Source organism: Watersipora subatra, chromosome 2 (genome assembly GCF_963576615.1).
Source record: "Watersipora subatra chromosome 2, tzWatSuba1.1, whole genome shotgun sequence".
In the NCBI taxonomy this organism is placed as follows: domain Eukaryota; kingdom Metazoa; phylum Bryozoa; class Gymnolaemata; order Cheilostomatida; family Watersiporidae; genus Watersipora; species Watersipora subatra.
The window spans coordinates 3,488,943-3,513,491 of record NC_088709.1 but is presented as its reverse complement, the minus strand read 5'-3'; the positions used below and the strand labels follow the sequence as shown (position 1 = coordinate 3,513,491).

At 38.4% G+C, this 24,549-nt stretch overlaps 1 protein-coding gene across 2 annotated transcripts; it reads left to right on the top strand.

Annotated features, from left to right (window-relative positions):
• The first annotated feature begins 1,646 nt into the window (after window positions 1-1,646).
• LOC137387734 (uncharacterized) lies at window positions 1,647-24,530 on the top strand. 2 transcript variants are annotated; one of them, XM_068074234.1, is made up of 9 exons: window positions 10,244-10,342; window positions 10,470-10,509; window positions 11,331-11,523; window positions 12,559-12,726; window positions 13,361-13,474; window positions 21,696-21,836; window positions 22,381-22,513; window positions 23,045-23,119; window positions 24,168-24,530. In XM_068074234.1, the coding sequence occupies exons 3-9, from the start codon at window positions 11,351-11,353 to the stop codon at window positions 24,432-24,434; spliced, it is 1,071 nt and encodes a 356-aa protein (XP_067930335.1). In that variant the 5' UTR covers window positions 10,244-10,342; window positions 10,470-10,509; window positions 11,331-11,350; the 3' UTR covers window positions 24,435-24,530. The 2 variants fall into 2 exon arrangements, with proteins under 2 accessions (XP_067930336.1, XP_067930335.1); XM_068074235.1 differs by lacking the exons at window positions 12,559-12,726; window positions 13,361-13,474; window positions 21,696-21,836; ... (1 more) ...; window positions 23,045-23,119; window positions 24,168-24,530 and adding exons at window positions 1,647-2,083; window positions 3,321-3,512; window positions 4,582-4,742; window positions 5,602-5,710; window positions 6,605-6,684 and having other exon boundaries at window positions 10,188-10,342; window positions 11,331-11,466.
• The last annotated feature ends 19 nt before the right edge of the window (window positions 24,531-24,549 follow it).

Below are 24,549 nucleotides of genomic sequence, written 5' to 3'. Positions count from 1 at the left end.
GAACCAGTCAAAGACGGGATTAATCAGTTTGATTAAAAGTGAATACAAAGTTCCCTCACCTCCCTTATATGAGTCTGACAAAGTGACGAGACGTGTCTTGACTCCTTGTCATGAGTATCAGTTCTTTTACTCCTCTGAATTTAAAGTAGGTTTATATTTGGATATTCTGAATTTCACAGTAACCAGGCCTCAACAAGAGGCTAAAGTCAACAGTTTCCAAATGCCTTCTTCATACAGCCATTTAGGCATCCAACTGCGAATTGCACAGAACTGACAACTGTAGTTGACACGCAAGAGCTAGCGACACTCACTGACCTGCTTCCTCAGCTTCCTTGTAATTTGTGACAAGACTGTGAGTTGTGTTCCATTTCCGCTCGTAATTCAAAGAATTTCAATTTTGACTGGACAACTAATCGTTGAACTTGGGATGCTAAAATTATGTTTAGATTCGCTTGTTCATTAGTATGTTCCAGTTCCGCCTAAACAATAGTTCACAGATCCTGAAAAAAATTCATTTTATTTTGGTTTATATTTTTATTTTACTAAATGGGAACCTGAACTTTGTATAATACAATTGATGTCTTTAACGTAAAAGTAGAAACTTGGTCAGCTTTGCAAATTTTCGAACGGTAAAAGGATATAGTGGGGAGGGTGACACAGTTGACGTTCTCCAGTTTTTGTCATCTGACAACTGTTCAACAGTCTGCACCTCGAGAGTCTTAACTTGGTATCTTTAGGTAAGCATCAGATGTGAAGCAGCATTACATCTGCTTCTATGCAAGTAAATTGTACAGATAAATCAAACCTTCTGCTCATAGCAGGTTACATATATGCATTTATTCTAATCTTGCCTCTGGATCACCTGTAAGAAAAGCAATGCAACCACTTGTTGGCATTTATGATGAAATTCGGTAGTTAGTTTTGAAAGTTAATTCTATTTCAAATTAGTCTCAATTTTTTCAGAGATTGCTTTCCCCATAGCTTTCTTTTCCATACATAGCTATATAGCTGTATAGGTATAGCTATGTAGGTATAGCTATATAGCTATGTAGGTATAGCTATATAGCTATGTAGGTATAGCTATGTATGTATAGCTATGTAGGTATAGCTATGTAGGTATAGCTATGTAGGTATAGCTATATAGCTATGTAGGTATAGCTATATAGCTATGTAGGTATAGCTAATCACTGAGCTGAATTACAATTGCTATTTTAATTTGGTATAAAACTACTCGCTTATAGCAAAAACTTTCTAATCATTGGAGCTAACAACCTTCGCGGATGGCTGGTCACATTTCTGTAAGTATAGACTCTTCTGTAGGATAAGGACAGACAACTTCAACAAGCTCGAAGAAAATGCTTGGTAGAGCCTCACTCAGACTACAGACAAGCTGGTGTCACGGCTGGCAGGGTGCCCTACATAGAGCCCAACCCTCGTCATATTGTCATAGAGCACCTGAAGAGTGGCCTCAGCAAACAGGTCAATTCTTCTCCACGAAGTGTTCATAAATTATGCATTATTACACTTCTCTTTAGTCTTTTGACATTATTTTAGCATAAAACATGAAATTAAATTTTGTTTTGTTCCTGAAGCATATCAGTTGCTATTTCAGACATTTTCAGACATGTGAGTAGCTGCTTGTGGGATATAAGAGGTGAGTGAGTAGTAGAGTTGGAAACTGGATTATAGGCCATTTGCTCTGTTTAAGAATACGTGTAGTGTACCAAATTACTAGGTGGTTAATCATTGGCTAAAATTTTTCAATTTATCTTATAGGCAGATCAATTTTATGTGTTATTGACCTTGAGCTGAAGTCGTTCAAAATTCTCGCATTTAACATATAAAGCTATTTAGATTGATATGCCAACTCTATTAATTGATGTTTCTATGTTTGAATTACATGTATATTCACTTGAGACATGTCACATACACATTGGATGATGCTATAATTCCGTGTTATACTCCGCTATAGTCAATGGGCAAGATATACCGTCAGATGAGGAATAGAGGTGATCAGATGAGTCTTGACATTGACATGTTGCGTGATAAAGCTGGGCCTATATACGAGTACCTCTCTCAACTGGTGAGACATCGTTGCCATTTTATTACTTTAAATATTTGTCTCTGGTATCATCCTTTAACATATAGCAAATACAGTAGACGCTCCTACAACGTGAAAATCTGTATTGAGAACGGTTACTTTATAGAGATTTTACATCGTACGAATGGTAAGTTACATGTAAATTGTCTTATCTCTTCTAAGATCTTTCCAAACTCAACCCTGTGGCCCTTGGAAAAGAAAAAACTAAACATTATTTTTTAGTATAATGACTTTACAGTAACTGTATTATAATTGGTTTGTATTGTGAATGTTTCTCTTTTTTTATATTTTTCACACGACTTTGGGTCCATCATAACAGTTATTTACATTAAGTTCAACACACACCTTCAAATGTCAATTTAAATCGATTTTTTCACCTTTTTTACAGCAAGTTTTTGCTGCAAAAAAAAATTGTGTATGTTTAAAATAAAGTAAAAGATGTATGGTTACTATAATAAGAGTCGTGTCTGTCTGTCTTAACATATAGAAATATGTTAGAGCATCTCTTGCAGCTTAAGTGGAATTTATGTAGAAGGATTTTTATGTTATAGGTGTGTCTACTGTATATAAAAGTGTCTACTGCATATAAAAGTGTCTAGTGAATATATAAGTGTCTACTGCATATAAAAGTGTCTACTATATATAAAAGTTTCCACTGTATATAAAAGTGTCTACTGTATATAAAGGTGTCTACTGCATATAAAAGTGTCCACTGTATATAAAAGTGTCTACTGTATATAAAGGTGTCTACTGCATATAACAGTGTCTACTGTATATAAAAGTGTCTACTGTATATAAAAGTGTCTACTGTATATAAAAGCGCCTACTGCATATAAAAGTGTCTACTGTATATAAAAGCGCCTACTGTATATAAAAGCGTCTACTGTATTTAAAAGCGTCTACTGCATATAACAGTGTCTACTGTATATAAAAGCGTCTACTGTATATAAAAGTATCTACTGTATATAAAGGCGTCTACTGTATATAAAAGTGTCTACTGTATATAAAAGTGTCTACTGTATATAAAAGTGTCTACTGCATATGAAAGCATCTACTGTATATAAAAGCGTCTACTGTATTTAAAAGCGTCTACTGTATATAAGTGGCTACTGTATATAAAGGTGTCTACTGTATATAAAAGTGTCTACCGTATATAAAAGTGTCTACTGCATATAAAAGTGTCTACTGTATTTAAAAGCGTGTATCTCTCATCTTACAGAGAAAGCAAGTTCGTCAAAGTCGCGTCAGTGCAGCTGACTGTAAACTGAACAAAAAAGTTAGCCTTAGATTGGCAAGTTCAGCTCTACAAGACGGAGTAAAAGAGATGTACTCAGCCTTGCATGAGTCAGAGCACAGGCTACTGCATGTTCGGGCAAAAGGAGATTGTGAAAGTCATATCTCTGCTTGCAATGTAAGGACCAGGGTCATCTACCGTATGTATTAAACGCTGTCAGCGAGTGATTGCGGAAGCTTGTCCCAGGTAGCTCAGAACAGGCTAATGAAAAATCCTCTTGCGTGTGAACTACTTTGCGCCCTCCTGTTGGCTAGATATAAAATCTGAGTTTGACATTGTTAGAGTTTAGTAAGATGCTGAAAACTAGAGCAGTTTGGGGTACATAAGTCTTCCCACATTTGGAGACCTGCTGATGCTATTGATGCTGTTCACGCCATTAACTCAGTAGTTCAGTCAAAATATAGACCAGCTGTAATGGGGGAGGTAGGGGTTCACCGGGTGTCAAACACTATGATTAAATCATTCGGTTTAAATAAAAGAACACTTCAGAGTTGAAGCAATATAAAAATGTCTATTGAGCTCATCAGTTTGTTGTTGAAATTTTACATGTCGCTTTAAAAAGTTGTCAGTTTGTAAAATATTTTATTCAGGAAACACTCAATACCTGATGAAACTAAATAACCTCTCATTTCTACTACGACTAATAAATTTTCGATGATGACACGAGTTAGCTGATAAAAAAACAATTATAAATATATTCAACTCTAGTGAAGTGTTAATTAGCTTTACATCATTTTTTATCTTTTTCAAGGAAAACTTGAACACTTGTTTAGGTTGGTAAAATGTCTCTCCTTCGGCTAAGGTCGCATTTGTCTACTCTTGTTTGTCTTCAGCCTGATTATTCTCTTGTGAAGGTCTCTCAGCCTGTGTTTGCTCATGTTGCTCTCATTGATTATACATATACATACATATACAATATATAATATATGTATATATAATATATCTACACATATACAATAGTGCACATATACAATATATAATAGCGCCTCCAGTTGATCACTACACTCAGTAAATTGTTGTTTTTTCTGCACTCAACTTTTACTATCAGTCCTCTAATCATGTAAGAGTATTTCATATTCATATATGTAAGTTGAAATACTTAGTGATGTTTTCTATGTGCGCTATACTTGGTTCCTTCTACTGTGACTCAGAGAAATTAATAGAATTATATGCTGGTATTTAATAGGAGAGGCAACAGCTCGAGAAGAGCCTCAAGGTCCCACGTCATGACAAGTCAGACATGACAGCGAAGAAGCCCGTATGGCTAGATGATGAGTATATGAACAATGCTGTCAGGAGCAAACTGCCTATGTTCAGTAGAATTAAGGAGGCAGCATGGCACACCGCGTAAGTGATATCTGCAGCTTGACATATTTTGCAAGTGATATCTGCATCACAGTATGCTATGTAAATTATCTCTGCAGCATGGCATACCATGTAAGTGATATCCGCAGCATGGCATACCATGTAAGTGATATCTGCAGCATGGCATACCATGTAAGTGATATCTGCAGTTATCCCATCATACCTGTCATGTCTACCAGATGCACCTTAAGTTTTCTATCATGCTTTTCTGTCATGGCAGTAATAAGATGTGGCAATTAATCTAGCAGTTTCTTAAAAGTGTAGCCTCGGTGTACAGATTTACAAAGGAAGTTCAGGTGACCGTCTCTGCTTCAAGTTGTTTCTGTTTTTCTACGAGTATTGGCTGTAAGTATGATGGCCATTACAGCCGACTGCAGTACTTTAACACATTTTATAGTAATAATTTTGTGGCGACATGAAACGAATGACTAACATGTCGGATACATTGCATTATTGGATAGGGAACCTGAGATGCTGTATAGTGCTGTAGATGTTGTATAGATGTTTCAATTGCAGGATGTCTCTACTAGATGAAGATAGTAGTTTTATAGTAATAGGGAAACCTTTTGAGGTTAATTGGTACTGTGTATTGCAACTGTTACTGAATAAAAATCCATTTCTATTGAATGAGAAATGGGAATCCTCTCTTTATTAAAAGATTATTTAAAGGTGGTGGGCCGCAAAATGATCTTACCTGCATGCTTTAGAGCAAGTTTATTGCTATCATAAAACCAGAGCATTTCAACATGTAAACACCGAGTGAACAACTCCTCTGCCATGGAAATCTGCCACAATTTTACTCAATTTAACATTTTAACTATTTGTCTAACATACCGTGTAGGAGGCTGAATGCCTTGAAGAATGAAAAAAAGGCATTTTTCAAAAAGATCTGTTGTATTATCAGCGTCCTTGGCTACATCAAACAAATGAAGCAGCCTACCGCCAACCCTGTAAGTAGTTTTATATCTTTAGTGTTGCTGTTGTATCGTACTTACCTCACAGCGAAAAGTGCCAGTGTAATATCACCCCTATCATGGTCTATATTTGAGGATTACTCCGTGTGCCAGTGTAGTATCACCCCTATCATGGTCTATATTTGAGGATTACTCCGTGTGCCAGTGTAATATCACCCCTATCATGGTCTATATTTGAGGATTACTCCGTGTGCCAGTGTAATATCACCCCTATCATGGTCTCTATTTGAGGATTACTCCGTGTGCCAGTGTAATATCACCCCTATCATGGTCTATATTTGAGGATTACTCCGTGTGCCAGTGTAATATCACCCCTATCATGGTCTCTATTTGAGGATTACTCCGTGTGCCAGTGTAATATCACCCCTATCATGGTCTCTATTTGAGGATTACTTCGTGTTCTCTCTTACCATTTGTTTGTTTTTACATACATCTGGCAAAGCCTGGTTCCCTTATCGTTTGCGAGACTCCGGCGGTAATATTGCGTAGGAAAACGCTTGCAACACTAGGTTCGGCAGCTTATGTTCACATAAAGCTGCATCGCTAATAACGGCAAAAAAATGTTCGCTCACCATGCCGTTTCGATAATTCTGACCTTCACCTGCACAGCGCATTTCAGCAAGATTTTGCCTGTGGCTCCTCGCGAAATTTGAACAGGGCTAAACTCTTGCGATGCCACCGGCAACTATCGGCGGTACTCAGCGCGTAGGTTCCCATTTCATTGCTAATAGTCTGCAGTGCTTTCATCCCGTGCTTTGCGACGTATTTGGGAACCAGGCTTAAGAGAACATCAAGTATATTACTAATACGCAGAATGCTCTATCAGGTGTGACTCATTATAATCAGTGGAGATAATTTCTCCTGTTACAGACACCATTATCACCGGAGACAATGAAGAAGTACAAGCACACCATCGATATTTTGACGTCAGATGTATTGCATCATGCAAGGTGAGCAATAGAACAATTCATATACAAGTGCTGTGCAAAATTATGGCAACCCCCTGCACAATATGACAAGCATCACGTTCCATTGGTAAATTTTGGGCTTAAAATCAAGATAACTAAGCAATGTTATACATCATTTTGTTCAGGAATTTGTGAGCAATTCAAAGATGCATTTGATTTCTAGCACATTCCAACTGTTTCTTATAACTGAAAAATATATTTCTAATGGTGGAAAACTTGTCGCTATAGCGAAAGTGCTCGAATTGGTTTAGCATCGAACATTGCTCAATTGAGGAAAACTTACAAACTGAACTCTTTGTACAAGTGATGTTGTACAATTTTAAACCCAACTGCCCTGAAAAAGGGCAGTTGGGTTTAAAATTGAGGTCTAGTACTTTGTAGGCCAGTTTTTATTTCTGATGTCAGCGCGATACCGCCATGGCATGCTGTAAACCAGCTTTCGAGTTTGTTCAGGTGTCACTATGTGATGCCAGGCCTCAATAATTTTCTCAATCAGTTCTCTTTTGCTAGTAGGTTTGCACTTGCTAATTTGCCTGCCCACTTTTTGCCACAAATTTTTTATGGGATTGAGGTCCGGAGATTGTGCGGGGCCTGTTCAGAAACTCAACTTGTTTGGTATCTGCCCATTCCTTCACTTTCTTCGCTCTATGACAAGGAGTGTTGTCATCCTGAAAAATCTAATCACCAGTGAACATCTCTCTGGCACATGGCAACATGACTCTTGTCAGAACTTGAATGTATTTGTTTGCATTCATCATTCCCTCCACGATTTTCAGGCGACCAACTCCAGCTGCGGACATGCACATCCCCACCATAACAGCTGTGGGATGCTTCACAGTAGGCAAAATACACCAAGGCTTGAACTCTTCATCTGGTCTTCTCTTCACATAATTATTTTCAGCATGATTCTGTAGAGTTGATTCATCACTGAAAAGTACTTTATGCCACTGTTCTTCGGTCCAGGAGTAGTGAATCTTGGCCCATGCCAAACGTTTCTTCCTCTGCTTTTCTGACAGCAGTGGCTTTTGTCTTGCCTTACATCCTCTCAATCCATCTTCAATCAGTCTTCTCCTCACTAATGAAGATGAGGCTTTTACTCCAGTAGACTGTCTCCATTCTTGTCGCAGGTCAGTGCTGGTTTTCTTTCTGTCAGAAAGTGAAAATCGAACCAAACTGCGGTCGTCTCTGATAGAGCTTTTGCGCTTTCTCCCTCTGCCTTTACGATCATCTGACGCGCCTGTCGACTTCCATCTGTTGACAGTGCCAGCAACACCTTTCATGGAACATTGAACCTCCTTAGCAATCTGCTTGTTTGATTTCCATTGCTGGTGAAGGTAAATGATTACGGCTCTCTTCTCATCGGTCAATCTCATGTTGTGATAGAGTTTTAAAATTATTTCGCTGTTCATTGTGAGCCATTGAGCAATGAGCAGATTAGAATACTTCAAAAACCCTGCTGGTGTGATTAAGCAAGTGACAAGTTTACAGTGAGTTTAGAGATTAGAAGTAAAGTGAGCTCTCTAGCTTTTTGTAAACAATAAAACAAATACTTTCACCAAATTAAATGGAAAGATCATGCATTTAGCTTCAAAATGATATATAGAAGTAAGAAATTAGGCAAGTTTGAGATGAGATATGAGACAAGATATGCTTTCGGCCAACAATTTACAAAGGGGTTGCCATAATTTTGCACAGCACTGGCAGAAAGGCGATGTATGTATGTCATCAATTCTCACCATGATCTATTGAGACTAAAAGATCAGTGTGGTAGGTTTTTTGTGTTAGTCCTTTAATTTTTAAATACAAATCTTGCAAAACACTGTAAAACCTCTAATTGAACTCCATAGCGCTCTAATTTTCAACCCTTCCTCTTAAGTGGCGGTCAATTGGAGGTGGCATTCAAATAGAGGCTGGCGGTGCATTTTTTAAATGACTGACCAGAATTTTGGCAAAGCGAATGTCGCCTATATTTTGCCCTCTTTTTCCGTAGGCCGATATTAAACCTATTGACTGCAGTTAAATCTGCTAACTTACCTCTAACTAGTCGAAGATCTTTAAATGAAATATGTTTCGGGAAGCCGAGAAATATCTCTACCAGTTGATATCTATTGCTTGCAATTAACCTGCAATGATATTATAGCTTCTGGCTTGCTTTGCAATTTGTTATAGCTTTCAAAATTTTATTTCATTGTAAATTTCAAGGCATATTTTTAATTTTATATGGATATTTAACAATGTTGAATAAATTCTTGTTGCAATCATTGATATGTTTTCTACAGTTTGCAGCCAAAACTAGCTTTTTATGTGCGATAGAAGAGGACTTACGAGCGTCAGTTAATTGTAAGCGGTGTTAGGATGACCGCAAGGATGCTATTCATTATGTAATATATTAGAAATTTGTAAATTTATAAGTTGTATAATGATAATCTATTAAATGCTACAAATAAAATATTTATGAACACGTGACATAAAATAACCATACTTATTTTACATACATTACATTACAAAGATTAACGTTTTTAAAACAAAAATAGTTGCATCGTTTACTCAGATAGCTGCGTTCTGATTTTTCTTTCGCTGGAACGAACATCTTCTAATTGTCCAATACCTTCCACAATATCTTCTGGTCTCAACATTTCTTCTGCACTGCTGAACTAGTCGATATTGGTGTCGTGGTGTCGAAACAATTTTTTGGCCGAGCAAAACTTTTACGTGTTGCATCAAATTCAACACGTAATAATTTTGCTCGCTAATCGTAACCTTCGGCCCAAAACTAGTCGTTCATGCACCATTGTAAATGTAAACTGTTTTTATATACATGTACTTCAAAGTACCAAGACCGCGTTAAACAAGGAACTACTATTAGCTTAAGGCAGTTTTTAATTATTTCTATTGTGTTGCCTTCAAAGTTTTAATAAAAAAGAAACGAAAAGCTTTGGAATTGCACAATGAGAGAATTAATTGTTATTATAAATATATATATAAAGACGATTCATCATTAATACGATTTTGTGGACACTTTTTACTGAGCATTTGATATTATCGGTTCGTAAAGATCGAGTAATGTCAAGTGGCCACCAAATGGAGGTGGCGATCAATTAGAGAGTGGCACTCTAGTTTTCAACCCTTCTCTTAGGGTGGCGGTCAATTGGAGGTGGCGTTCAAATAGAAGTGGCATTCAGTTAGGGGTTTTGCGTTAAGTGTTCAAATGTAATTACAGCAATAGTAGATGGAAGATAACATGATTGGCTGCTCAGGTGTAGTAGATAGCGTGCTGTTGTAAATTACATAACGATATGCAGTGTCATTGTTAGGATATGTAAGTAGGTATATTCTCAATATTGTCTCATTACATATACATGTACATATATTCTCAGTACCGGTCATCTTCATTACTAAGTATGTAAAGTATGTAGCTTATGTAATTTGGTATATAAAATGTGCATTGCTTTGTTGTCTCCCCATTCAGTTGTCTCTCCATTCAGATTGACTGATGGGCTGGTGTCAAAAAGACCAACAATTTCAAAAAGTTTCACTACACAGCGACGACCTACAGTGTTTAAAAAGCCTGCTACCTCAGTATTGCGTGAAACTGTAGCAGCACGACGCAGTACCCTGCAACTCAATAAAGACGATCTAGGTGAGACGTGGGTTCACAAGTTAAGCTTTGTACATGTGGCTCTCAAAGTTTCTCAGGCCAAACTTGTACTATTTAGCACAATTTAGCTGTACTAACACACCAACATTTTAATGATATTGTTTTGTAGCCTCAAATTTGACTGCGAACAGCTTGCGGAGCCCTGGCAAGTAAGTGTGTGCATTGGTTCTGCTCATGGTAATGTTTTTCTTAGTGGTTTTTAGTAGTTAATATACATGGTCGCTCCATGTTTTTGTCATAACACTTGCTACCATAGCTCAATTAAATTATTTTCACCTCTATTTGAATAAGCAGACAGCAGGGAGGTATGATATATGGTATTCGCTGTCTAACTCTCTTGTTACATGTTGAACGTGAAAAGTTGGTTGTCAATAGTTGCTCATTAGTCTGCATTCCTACAAGAAGCTTTAGTCTTCTGATCTTCTCTCTATTATGTGTTTAGTAAGTGACTTCATGACTGTCTGTACGACTGTTCGTACGACTGTCCGTACGACTGTTTGTACGACTGTTCGTACGTCTGTTTGTACAACTGTTCATACGACTGTCTGTACGGCTATCTGTCTGACTGTTCAAACGACTGTTCACATGACTGTTCATACGACTATCCGTATGACTGTTCATACGACTGTCCATATGGCTATCCGTACGACTGTTCGTACGACTGTCTGTATGACTATCCGTATGACTGTTCGTACGCCTGTCCATATGGCTATCCGTACGACTGTCCGTACGCCTGTCCATATGGCTATCCGTACGACTGTATGTACGACTGTCAGGATGCTTCAACTCTACTAAAACCTTACTAGCCTATAGGATCAGCCTCTTCGCGCTTGCCAATTAAATATGAGAAACGTCAGCTTCGTTGTTAAGATTCTCTGTGAGTTCCTTTTTTGTTTAGTTTTATAAATTACTTTTGTTCTTTAATGTGATGAAAATTTAACTTGTACTTTGTTGTGTTGATGATACGTAGCGGATGGCAGGCATAGCGTTATGCGAAAATCACTCCACCCAAGCCCAGTACATGTATATCAGAGTCTCGAGGAAGGCATATTTGATCCAGCGACTATTACATGGAGTGATTTCTTAAAAGTGGGCACAAAGAAAGAAGGAACGAAGTTGAAAGGAGACAACCTGCCAGACAGCTTAACAACAGTCTACGCAAGGCAAGGGTTTACTTACATTTGTTAATATACTAGCTGTGCCTCCCGGCGTTGCTCGGGTATTAAAAATCAGCTTATAAACAATGTGAAGTGATGAGAGTTGCTTACCACTTGCTATTAGCATGGCACATCGCCAATAGAAAATAGTATTAAGAATTAACTTATAAACAATGAGAAGTAATGAGAGTGGCTTGCCACTTGATATTAGCGTGGCACATTGCCAATGGAAAATTCCGGTAAGCTTGCTAATAAGCGCTAGGCTTCTTGAAACTAGCGGTAGGCTAGTTCAATGCATCACACGCTTTGCTAGTTAGTAGTAAGAGCTGTAATCACCTTGCACCACTTTTTTCTATGTGCTCTGTTAGCAGCTCCTATTAACACAGTCAGACTCAGGCCACGGGTGAGCTTGTGAATGACTTGCGCAATCGGACCATGCTAGTCTATTCCATGCTTGAATAAGGGCAATAAGTACAATATGACAACTGCTTTAGTTATATAAGACTTGGAATCTTACCTTAGCCACAACAGTCTTGACTAAATATTTCAAATCTTTATCAAGTTGTAGTCATTACGTTGTTATTGATAGCTTATCTGCTGCAGATAAAAAAAAATTCGTTCAAAGAAAGGTCTAGGGATAAATATGATACGATAGCCGATTGGCTAATAATTATACATGTAAAAAAGTAAAACTGTTAACACATATGCTGGTCACCGGCGATACTGAGTGTTATACGCCGGACAATCTGTGTGTAGCTGTGTGATCATGTGTGACAAGAACGCTACATGTACGGCATAGATGGAAGGTGTTACAGTGACGGGCCAGCAGCATTTTAGTACTTTGTCTCATACGGTTCTGTAGGGTAGGCATAGAATTAACTCCTAGTTGGAATGTTTTACCTGCATTTGGTAGTTTCTTTACTCAACTGGTTTTTGTGCATAGTCCCTATAGTAACTAAGTACTAAGGCTATACTACATTTAATACTCATTGTAGTGAATCGTCTCCTAGATCAAACCAGACACTACAAAGTGTTTTACAGGTTAGCGTGGAAGGATAAAAAGCATTCATTGAGACCTGGTAAAGGAGGTTTGAGGCAAAACATCTGGAAAACTCTGAAGAAGTCATTTGCAAAACGTACTAGTCATCCAAAGTCTGGTTCTCGAGTTGGATCGCTGCAGAAATGGAACCTGGATCCTGATCCAAATGTGTAAATCTTTCAGTTGATACCTAATATAAAAACATATCTTTATAGACAGCTGTTACTAGTAGTTGTCTAAATACATCTCTTTATAGACAGCTAATACTAGTAGTTGTCTAAATATCTTTATAGACAGCTAATACTAGTAGTTGTCTAAATACATCTCTTTATAGACAGCTAATACTAGTAGTTGTCTAAATACATCTCTTTATAGACAGCTAATACTAGTAGTTGTCTAAATACATCTCTTTATAGACAGCTAATACTAGTAGTTGTCTAAATACATCTCTTTATAGACAGCTAATACTAGTGGTTGTCTGAATACATCTCTTTATAGACAGCTGATACTAGTAGTTGTCTCAATACACCACTTTATAGACAGCTAATACTAGTAGTTGTCTAAATACACCACTTTATAGACAGCTAATACTAGTAGTTGTCTAAATACATCTATTTATACATGTAGACAGCTAATACTAGTAGTTGTCTAAATACATCACTTTATAGACAGCTAATACTAGTGGTTGTCTAAATACATCTCTTTATAGACAGCTAATACTAGTGGTTGCCTAAGAGTAATATTTGTCTATTTTTCTATTGTCAGCCACTACCCACTGGCCACTATCCTTCCTTCATATTACAGGAAGTTGTTCGTGTTGGATAAGATCAACCCTATCGAGCATTCACAACTGAACTGGCTCAAGATCACTTTGAGGAGCAACAAGTATCTCTCCCACATACTCAGCCACCGACACAGGTACTTAGCTTGGATGGTTTCCTGTTCTGTTGAGCTCGCTGATAGGATGCCTGGTGGTTAGCTGGCCTTTTAGTTTGACTTACAAAGGTGAAAAATAAGAAATGTTTTAACTGTAGGCTACTAAGCGTCCGCTAGTGAAAATGGCGGAGCACGCTCTATGAGAGATACAAATATGGTTTGTCTTGTTTAAACTACTTTTTGCTGTGAATCATTTGGTAATCCCGCTATATTGCCCGGTTTAAACCTAATTGAAAAGTAGGTTAACCTAGTCATAAACCAATTCACCGCCATGCCTAAGGTGAATAACAACAGAAGTAAAAATAAAACAAACCTTTTAGCTCTTGTTTAGTAGCTTGGTCTGTCTTGTTGACTTATTTCAGATGTACTTGTAAATATCAATACAGTACTGCAAGTGCATCCTTTTCTGATGGCTGCATTCAAACTACTGCTCAAATAACCAGTGTTACTGAACTATTTGGGTTTGTAAAAAATAAAAGAAGTTATTTACTTGTTCCTAATTGGGCTGTGCAGGGGGCACCATTTAATTTAAACCAATGCCCACCTGGGTTGCTGCCACATGATGGTTTTGGCAGACTCATCTCTATACCAAGGAAAACATTGGTATAGCTCTTTTTAATGAGTTGTCAGTGCAGTTGTGGCTACAGCTTGTAATAGAGTAAAAAATAAGAATGCAATTCACTACAGTATCGGTTGTTTTTAGTCATGTGAGTTAAAAGTGCTTCAGGGGAATCAAATTTATGAAAAGACATAGGGGTAAAATAAACTGAATAAAGGAGGTTGGAAACCCCTGAGCTAGTCGATATTAGTGGATACTGAGCATCCAAACACATTTTTAACAGCAAAAATTTTACTCTTTGCTTTTCTCGCAAATAATAATAAACTTTGAGCCACATGGGCACTAAGCACAATTTTTAGCCTCAAGTAGTTGTTCTTATGTCATCATAAACTGTTTTTTCAAACATTTTGATGTATCAAGACTGTGTTAAACAAGGAACTATTATTCACCTGATATAGTTATTAATTATTTCTATAGTGATGGTATCAAAGTTGTAAAGAAAAAACGAAAAGCTTGAGAGTTAGAAAACAGACTTCGATACAAACAGAAACAACAAAAGAATTGGTTGTTATTGTTGTAACCGAGTCATTATCAGTATGATTTCGTGGACACTTTTCTATTGATCACTTGCTATTACGGGTTCGTAAAGATCAAAGAATGTCAAATGGATGTGGCGTTTAATTAAAGATGGCATTCAATTAGAGGTTATCACAATCACTATAATATTTACCCTATGCTGGTCTATATATGATGGTTTAACAAAACGCTGTATATGATATACATGACTGGTAATCTACAACAGGACGACACAGTTGAAGAAGTGACTCCCAGAGTGAAACGTCCTGAAGCTTGGGTTTTCAAATTTGAAACAGTTTCGGAACTGACAAAGGGAATCAATTCTAAAAGCAAATCTTAAACTCTAGTATCTACTAATATTCTACACATAATTTTGAATACTAAGACTATTATTGACTAGCGAACAGTCTATCTCGTCACTGTCTAGTCACTGTCTAGTCACTGTCCAGTCACTGTCTAGTCACTGTCCAGTCACTGTCAAGTCACTGTCTAGTCGCTGTCTAGCCGCTGTCTAGTCACTGTCTAGTCGCTGTCTAGTCGCTGTCTAGTCGCTGTCTAGTCACTGTCTAGTCACTGTCCAGTCACTGTCTAGTCACTGTCCAGTCACTGTCAAGTCGCTGTCTAGTCGCTGTCTAGTCACTGCCTAGTCGCTGTCTAGTCGCTGTCTAGTCACTAATAGGCAGACTTTAACCACAATCTGTGACTGCAGAAGTATTTTTGCTGGTCGATAGTTGGTGCTGTAATTCTAAAAATTTACAGAAACTTAGCACGCATCAAGCTACACACATCTTTGTAATATAATTGCAGCTCTATTGAAATAGTTCTATGCAAACGTATCTTATGCGCTCTACAGTGCTACTCTACATTTTACTAGTCAAATTATTTCATGGCAACCCCTACCTTTAAATGGCGGGCTAATAATCAGCCTGTTGGCACCAACATTATTCTCACCATATTTGACATTCATGAAGATACCGATTTATAGACCCAGCATCTAGCAGACCTCATTCATTTAGAGCATCAATAATGTTCTAAATTCTAAAAGATTATATAAATTAGTACTCTGGAGTCCCGTGCGCCATGAGAGATTGTCATGTGTAATAACTATGTGCACAAATTTTCTTAGCTTCGGAAAGGTAGTTGAATGGTGAAATGGTAGCTTTCTTGGCTGAAAATCCAAATATCCAGGTTTGATTCTTGTGTAGTGCAATGCTTTTTTCTAATGATCTTAGCGTAGATTGGACAGACGGACAGACAGACACCGCTCTTATACTAAAAATTGTGAAGGGAGCCGATTAAGAGTAGTTTCAGATGTTGCATGTTGCCCACAGCTGCAGATGAACAGCTCTTGGCAAATAGTTATATGTCAACTACAATCAAATTTGGCTATGAATCAGCATTTAAGAGATGGAATAGAGCCAATCAAGTTTTTTCATCTCTCTGAACTAACCAATCAGCATAGGACAAGTGTATGAGCCGCAGACATCATTTATTTCAGAATAAGTGATGGGTGAATAGGTAACTAAAATAGACACACTGCTTTAAAATAAAACTGGAACGGAAAGTGTTACTTGTGGCAGGTGTCTGACAAATATTGTTCAACTATACTCATATCACCATCAGTATAAAGCGTGAGAACTAAAGAGCTGTGGGACTACAGATTCCCATCTATGAAAACAGAAGTGAGATTATCAGTCTAACTGAAAAGACTGCTCCTCTGGACTGATGCATGATGCGTGTCATGAGCGTAAACAGACACAGCAAGGTTAAAATATTTCAGTGATCTCTAAATTCTCCATCTATATTTGACAGCCTCTTTGAATGGAGAGGTCCTGCGTTCGGGAGGAAGAAGCGGGAGAGAAAAACATAATCATTTATGGCAACTGATATAATCGTAGCCAATTGTAGAGTGCTGTTGAAGTGAAGAGACACCACCTAAGGGCTCTTGTACAAACATGTTGAAGATAACAAATCTTAGAGAGCTTTCCTACGAGCAACCTACTACAGTAAATCATGTTAACAGACCATGAAATTGTGTGAGAGCTGCTATAGGAATTTTGTTTATTGATTGATATGGTGCTTAGCTACACCTATAAGCACCTATAACCTCCACCTATAAGCGCTGGACTTATTATAATTGAGTTAGACTCTACACCATAGCATAGTCCATTCATAGTACCGAGTCATACACACTCCATACCAGTCATAGTACCAAGACTATAGAGAGACAGTTGATTCCTGCAGAACAATGGTCAGGATACGAAGGCGGTTGAGAACCCTGCAGACAAACTGAGTATTTGGCAATGGAGGCAGACAAACTGAGTATTTGGCAATGGAGGCAGTCAAACTGAGTATTTGGCAATGGAGGCAGTCAAACTGAGTATTTGGCAATGGAGGCAGTCAAACTGAGTATTTGGCAATGGAGGCAGACAAACTGAGTATTTGGCAATGGAGGCAGACAAACTGAGTATTTGGCAATGGAGGCAGTCAAACTGAGTATTTGGCAATGGAGGCAGTCAAACTGAGTATTTGGCAATGGAGGCAGACAAACTGAGTATTTGGCAATGGAGGCAGACAAACTGAGTATTTGGCAATGGAGGCAGACAAACTGAGTATTTGGCAATGGAGGCAGACAAACTGAGTATTTGGCAATGGAGGCAGTCAAACTGAGTATTTGGCAATGGAGGCAGTCAAACTGAGTATTTGGCAATGGAGGCAGTCAAACTGAGTATTTGGCAATGGAGGCAGTCAAACTGAGTATTTGGCAATGGAGGCAGTCAAACTGAGTATTTGGCAATGGAGGCAGACAAACTGAGTATTTGGCAATGGAGGCAGACAAACTGAGTATTTGGCAATGGAGGCAGTCAAACTGAGTATTTGGCAATGGAGGCAGTCAAACTGAGTATTTGGCAATGGAGGCAGTCAAACTGAGTATTTGGCAATGGAGGCAGTCAAACTGAGTATTTGGCAATGGAGGCAGTCAAACTGAGTATTTGGCAATGGAGGCAGTCAAACTGAGTATTTGGCAATGGAGGCAGACAAACTGAGTATTTGGCAATGGAGGCAGACAAACTGAGTATTTGGCAATGGAGGCAGTCAAACTGAGTATTTGGCAATGGAGGCAGACAAACTGAGTATTTGGCAATGGAGGCAGACAAACTGAGTATTTGGCAATGGAGGCAGACAAACTGAGTATTTGGCAATGGAGGCAGACAAACTGAGTATTTGGCAATGGAGGCAGACAAACTGAGTATTTGGCAATGGAGGCAGTCAAACTGAGTATTTGGCAATGGAGGCAGACAAACTGAGTATTTGGCAATGGAGGCAGTCAAACTGAGTATTTGGCAATGGAGGCAGTCAAACTGAGTATTTGGCAATGGAGGCAGTCAAACTGAGTATTTGGCAATGGAGGCAGACAAACTGAGTATTTGGCAATGGAGGCAGACAAACTGAGTATTTGGCAATGGAGGCAGACAAACTGAGTATTTGGCAATGGAGGCAGTCAAACTGAGTATTTGGCAATGGAGGCAGTCAAACTGAGTATTTGGCAATGGAGGCAGTCAAACTGAGTATTTGGCAATGGAGGCAGTCAAACTGAGTATTTGGCAATGGAGGCAGTCAAACTGAGTATTTGGCAATGGAGGCAGACAAACTGAGTATTTGGCAATGGAGGCAGACAAACTGAGTATTTGGCAATGGAGGCAGACAAACTGAGTATTTGGCAATGGAGGCAGACAAACTGAGTATTTGGCAATGGAGGCAGTCAAACTGAGTATTTGGCAATGGAGGCAGACAAACTGAGTATTTGGCAATGGAGGCAGACAAACTGAGTATTTGGCAATGGAGGCAGTCAAACTGAGTATTTGGCAATGGAGGCAGTCAAACTGAGTATTTGGCAATGGAGGCAGTCAAACTGAGTATTTGGCAATGGAGGCAGTCAAACTGAGTATTTGGCAATGGAGGCAGTCAAACTGAGTATTTGGCAATGGAGGCAGACAAACTGAGTATTTGGCAATGGAGGCAGACAAACTGAGTATTTGGCAATGGAGGCAGACAAACTGAGTATTTGGCAATGGAGGCAGACAAACTGAGTATTTGGCAATGGAGGCAGACAAACTGAGTATTTGGCAATGGAGGCAGACAAACTGAGTATTTGGCAATGGAGGCAGACAAACTGAGTATTTGGCAATGGAGGCAGTCAAACTGAGTATTTGGCAATGGAGGCAGTCAAACTGAGTATTTGGCAATGGAGGCAGACAAACTGAGTATTTGGCAATGGAGGCAGTCAAACTGAGTATTTGGCAATGGAGGCAGTCAAACTGAGTATTTGGCAATGGAGGCAGTCAAACTGAGTATTTGGCAATGGAGGCAGACAAACTGAGTATTTGGCAATGGAGGCAGACAAACTGAGTATTTGGCAATGGAGGCAGACAAACTGAGTATTTGGCAATGGAGGCAGACAAACTGAGTATTTGGCAATGGAGGCAGACAAACTGAGTATTTGGCAATGGAGGCAGACAAACTGAGTATTTGGCAATGGAGGCAGACAAACTGAGTATTTGGCAATGGAGGCAGTCAAACTGAGTATTTGGCAATGGAGGCAGTCAAACTGAGTATTTGGCAATGGAGGCAGACAAACTGAGTATTTGGCAATGGAGGCAGTCAAACTGAGTATTTGGCAATGGAGGCAGTCAAACTGAGTATTTGGCAATGGAGGCAGACAATCTGAGTATTTGGCAATGGAGGCAGACAAACTGAGTATTTGGCAATGGAGGCAGACAAACTGAGTATTTGGCAATGGAGGCAGTCAAACTGAGTATTTGGCAATGGAGGCAGACAAACTGAGTATTTGGCAATGGAGGCAGTCAAACTGAGTATTTGGCAATGGAGGCAGTCAAACTGAGTATTTGGCAATGGAGGCAGACAAACTGAGTATTTGGCAATGGAGGCAGACAAACTGAGTATTTGGCAATGGAGGCAGTCAAACTGAGTATTTGGCAATGGAGGCAGTCAAACTGAGTATTTGGCAATGGAGGCAGACAAACTGAGTATTTGGCAATGGAGGCAGACAAACTGAGTATTTGGCAATGGAGGCAGTCAAACTGAGTATTTGGCAATGGAGGCAGTCAAACTGAGTATTTGGCAATGGAGGCAGTCAAACTGAGTATTTGGCAATGGAGGCAGTCAAACTGAGTATTTGGCAATGGAGGCAGACAAACTGAGTATTTGGCAATGGAGGCAGACAAACTGAGTATTTGGCAATGGAGGCAGACAAACTGAGTATTTGGCAATGGAGGCAGACAAACTGAGTATTTGGCAATGGAGGCAGTCAAACTGAGTATTTGGCAATGGAGGCAGACAAACTGAGTATTTGGCAATGGAGGCAGTCAAACTGAGTATTTGGCAATGGAGGCAGTCAAACTGAGTATTTGGCAATGGAGGCAGTCAAACTGAGTATTTGGCAATGGAGGCAGACAAACTGAGTATTTGGCAATGGAGGCAGTCAAACTGAGTATTTGGCAATGGAGGCAGACAAACTGAGTATTTGGCAATGGAGGCAGACAAACTGAGTATTTGGCAATGGAGGCAGACAAACTGAGTATTTGGCAATGGAGGCAGTCAAACTGAGTATTTGGCAATGGAGGCAGACAAACTGAGTATTTGGCAATGGAGGCAGACAAACTGAGTATTTGGCAATGGAGGCAGACAAACTGAGTATTTGGCAATGGAGGCAGACAAACTGAGTATTTGGCAATGGAGGCAGACAAACTGAGTATTTGGCAATGGAGGCAGACAAACTGAGTATTTGGCAATGGAGGCAGTCAAACTGAGTATTTGGCAATGGAGGCAGACAAACTGAGTATTTGGCAATGGATGCAGACAAACTGAGTATTTGGCAATGGAGGCAGTCAAACTGAGTATTTGGCAATGGAGGCAGACAAATCTGAGTATTTGGCAATGGAGGCAGACAAACTGAGTATTTGGCAATGGAGGCAGACAAACTGAGTATTTGGCAATGGAGGCAGACAAACTGAGTATTTGGCAATGGAGGCAGACAAACTGAGTATTTGGCAATGGAGGCAGTCAAACTGAGTATTTGGCAATGGAGGCAGACAAACTGAGTATTTGGCAATGGAGGCAGACAAACTGAGTATTTGGCAATGGAGGCAGACAAACTGAGTATTTGGCAATGGAGGCAGTCAAACTGAGTATTTGGCAATGGAGGCAGACAAACTGAGTATTTGGCAATGGAGGCAGTCAAGTAATTACACTAGAGATTGAAATAAATCAGAAATAAAAAGTAAAACATTTGATATAAAATAGGAGAGAAGAATTATTGTCAGATTGTATGAGCTATAAATGAAACTATAAATATTTCAGTCACATGATCGAGCTATAGACCTTAGCCATACAATAGAGTGCGAAAGGGAACTGAGGATGTTGATTGAATTGCTAGTAGTGTTTAGTAGCTCTCTAGAATGTTATACTTGCACTATAGACTGGTATTATGTTTATCATACAGATGAGCTGATGAGCGATTCACTTCTGTAGTGCATTTGCATGAGGCTCCATCTCAGTCAATCAAATATTACACCCCGCAATTTTTTTATCATTTTTAAAAAACTGTTTATTTTTTCAAAATAAAAGTTGCTCAGTTATTCACTTTTGCTAAAGTTAAAACTTGATATTAAATTGAATATATCCACTGTTTCCATCACCCTTTCTGCCATTTCTGTATGACATGCATTAAACAGTAGCATATCTGCGCAGAATAATAGACTTCCTTATGGTTTGTATGTCATATATGTTACTGCACGCTGTACATCGTCTACTTCTTTGTACACTGTAGTACAATATACACTGTTTGTTATCTTGTACTCTGTTTAGTGTGCTGTATGTGTTGTACTTCTCTGAATGCTATGCTGTATACGGCGTGGTATGTTACATTGTAAACAGTTTAGGTTTAACCTAAACTATGTTTTTATAGACTGTGTTTTGAGTTGTATATACAGGGTTATACATGGGATGTTACTCTGTTCATGTTACACAGAGCTCTATATACAACAGGGAGAGTAAAATGAGGTATCGCCACATGAGGGCAACTTTAGGACTCAATGAAACCGCTAAATGGAGACATCAGTTTGAGAAAGACTTTAAAAAACTAAAGTTGGTGAATGTAGCTGATGAGGAGGATCTTTACATAGAATGGTACAGTACCCATTAGTTTTTGTTTACTTAGCAATTGTTCTATTTTTCTTTGGAGGTATACTTTCCCCTCATGGAAAACTTTTTCAACTTTCACTGTCAAACATCACCATTATTGCTTATAGCGTATACTTATTACAGCTCTCTCAGGCTAACTTTTAGCGTGTTACAATGGAAATATGCATGAACAGTTGTAGTATCGTAGTCTCACTGCTAACAAATATCGGTGAGGAGTGGGTCGGGCGTTTTAAGTTCTTCGGGCGGACATACAGTTTTATCTCGATCTGTGTTAAGTTGTTCGATTGCTGTTTACCATACATATAGCTGTCGATATAAGTGCTGTAGTGTGATGTGATAGCATACTGTGTTGTCTCCTCATTTCTGTAGTGTTGGAGTAGCATAATGTGTTGTCTCCTCATGTGTGTAGTGTGGGAGTAGCATAAGGTGTTGTCTCCTCATGTCTGTAGTGTGGGAGTAGCATAATGTGTTGTCTCCTCATGTCTGTACTGTGGGAGTAGCGTAATGTGTTGTCTCCTCATGTTTGTAGTGTGGGATTTTTGGAAAAAGAAGCTGAATCGCTGAAACTCCAGGACAAGGTTGTTATTGGAGAACTGCTTAAAAAAATTCAAAGCATTTGTCAGGAGCCTTCACTTAAACACATTACTATTTATAAAGGACAGGTGAGCAGTGTAAGACTCTCAGGCTAAGTGTTAGCTAGTGTGTGACTCTATTTAGCTGATTATAGATCATATGTAGTATAAAGTACTTTGTAGCAGTTGTGTGGATGGCATTAGGTATACGCAATGATATATATATCATTAGATGAATGTTTTCAACAGCCTTGTTGCTCTCTACATGAGATCGTTAAAATTTTAAATCACCAAATTTTAAAATTTGAAGTGTGATTACTTGTAACTTTCTTGGTGGCTGTATTGTATGAATACTAGAAATTTAGTAAATGGAAAATCTCATCAGACAATGTTTATGAGGTACAAAATCTTACAAATGCTTTCATCGTGTCTCTTTCACATTTCAAAGAGATTAGCTAAAATTTGTTAAACTATCGAAAAATTATGAAAAAATGTACATTTTAAAACTTATTCTTCTCAGAGGTTTCTATGTTTACGTATGCAATATCTGTAAAGGTATGTCAGCTATGAGTCAGCTATGAGTCAGCTATGAGTTAACCAAAGTGTATTCTCATATTGAAGGTCAAGATTCAGCAGTTGGTGATGTCACTTCCTGCGTATGACTTGTGTGAACAGCATATGCAGGCTGCGCTTCAAGTAAGTATTCTATTTGTCACTCGCAGTTGATGGGTGTAACTGCGGTTATTGAAATAAGTCGAAATTGAAATACGTCGGTTTCTTTAGACTTTCCAACAAGCTCTTTATTGCTGCATAAGAATGTTTTGCAACTTCAAATGCGTTTAACTTCAAACTTTCATGACATTGATTTTCTTTCATTAAACAATTTCTAACCTCGCAAACTTACAAACCAGTAAAGAAATATTTGGCTGATTGAAAACTTAATCTAGTTTTTTATGTATTGATTGTGTCATTTCATCAATTACTCGTTATGTTGTTAGTATGTCATGTTAGTTATGTCATTAGTCGTTACGTTGTAACAGTCATACTTTGTAAAAGTTGTTATTTTTGTATGAATCGTTATGTTGTAAGAGTCGCTATGTTGTAAGAATCGTTATGTTGTAAGAGTCGTTATGTTGTAAGAATCGCTATGTTGTAAGAGTATTTATTATTTATTTTACTGATTTATTATTGGCACTAACAGAAGTATGACATTATTAAGTATGACTATGTAAGTATTAAGTATGTAAGTACTTAATGCATGCATAGTCATATGACTATGCAAGCATTCAGAATTGCTCAAGTCAACCTTGAAGGTTGACTTGAGCACTGCAGTCAACCTTGCAGTTGCAAGGTGCAGTTGCAATGCTGTGCATTGACTTGCAGTTGACTATGTTGCAAGTCAACCTTTAAGTCAACCTTAAAGGTTGACTTAAAGGTTGACTTAAGACAGCAGAGTAAGACATGGTAAACCTTTTGATACCAAATAACTGTAATGTGAATTTTGTTGCAAGTCAACCTTTAAAGTTTTTTTGAAGAAATCTGATTGGTGGACTTTGTAAACGGTGTAGTGTTGTGCAAGCAAAGGATTTGCTTTCTTGTGAGAGTATTTGAAACAAGTCATGGCAGCCATATCCCTTTAATAGTAGCTAAGTTTTATAATCCAAATCAATTAACCATGCTACACTGGCATACTAAAATATTTTACTTAAAACATACAAAATTAGAATTTTCTGCTCTTTTTCAGTTTGTGTTGGTGAATGTTATGCATGGTGAACCAGACCTCATTGTCCCCATGATGAAGCAAAGAGGTCTTCCTTTACACCCAACAATAAGGGAGCAGGGTCGTGTTTCTCATCAAAAACTTTTTCCCCACAAGAAATTTGTGCGCCGAATCTCTCATGACTTTGTGGAAGTCAACAAAAGATTGTCTTCATTACCATCTGCCAAGGCCGGTTATGGCAAGACTGTCATCTCGCAATTACAAAGCAATGTGCTATATAACTATTCTTAAAACTGAAATGCTGTATTGTTGTATGCTTTCGGTGATTTTTGGTCTAACCAATTGACTTCCTGCCAAGCATACAAATAAATGCATAGATGTGTTGTACTACAAGTGCTACTCTGTG

Coding starts and splice junctions, on each gene's coding strand:
- LOC137387734 (XM_068074234.1), top strand. CDS start 11,351: ATGCGAAAATCACTCCACCCAAGCCCAGTACATGTATATCAGAGTCTC. Junction 11,524..12,558: donor TTAACAACAGTCTACGCAAG/GCAAGGGTTTAC, acceptor AGTGTTTTACAG/GTTAGCGTGGAAGGATAAAA. Junction 22,514..23,044: donor TTACTATTTATAAAGGACAG/GTGAGCAGTGTA, acceptor CTCATATTGAAG/GTCAAGATTCAGCAGTTGGT.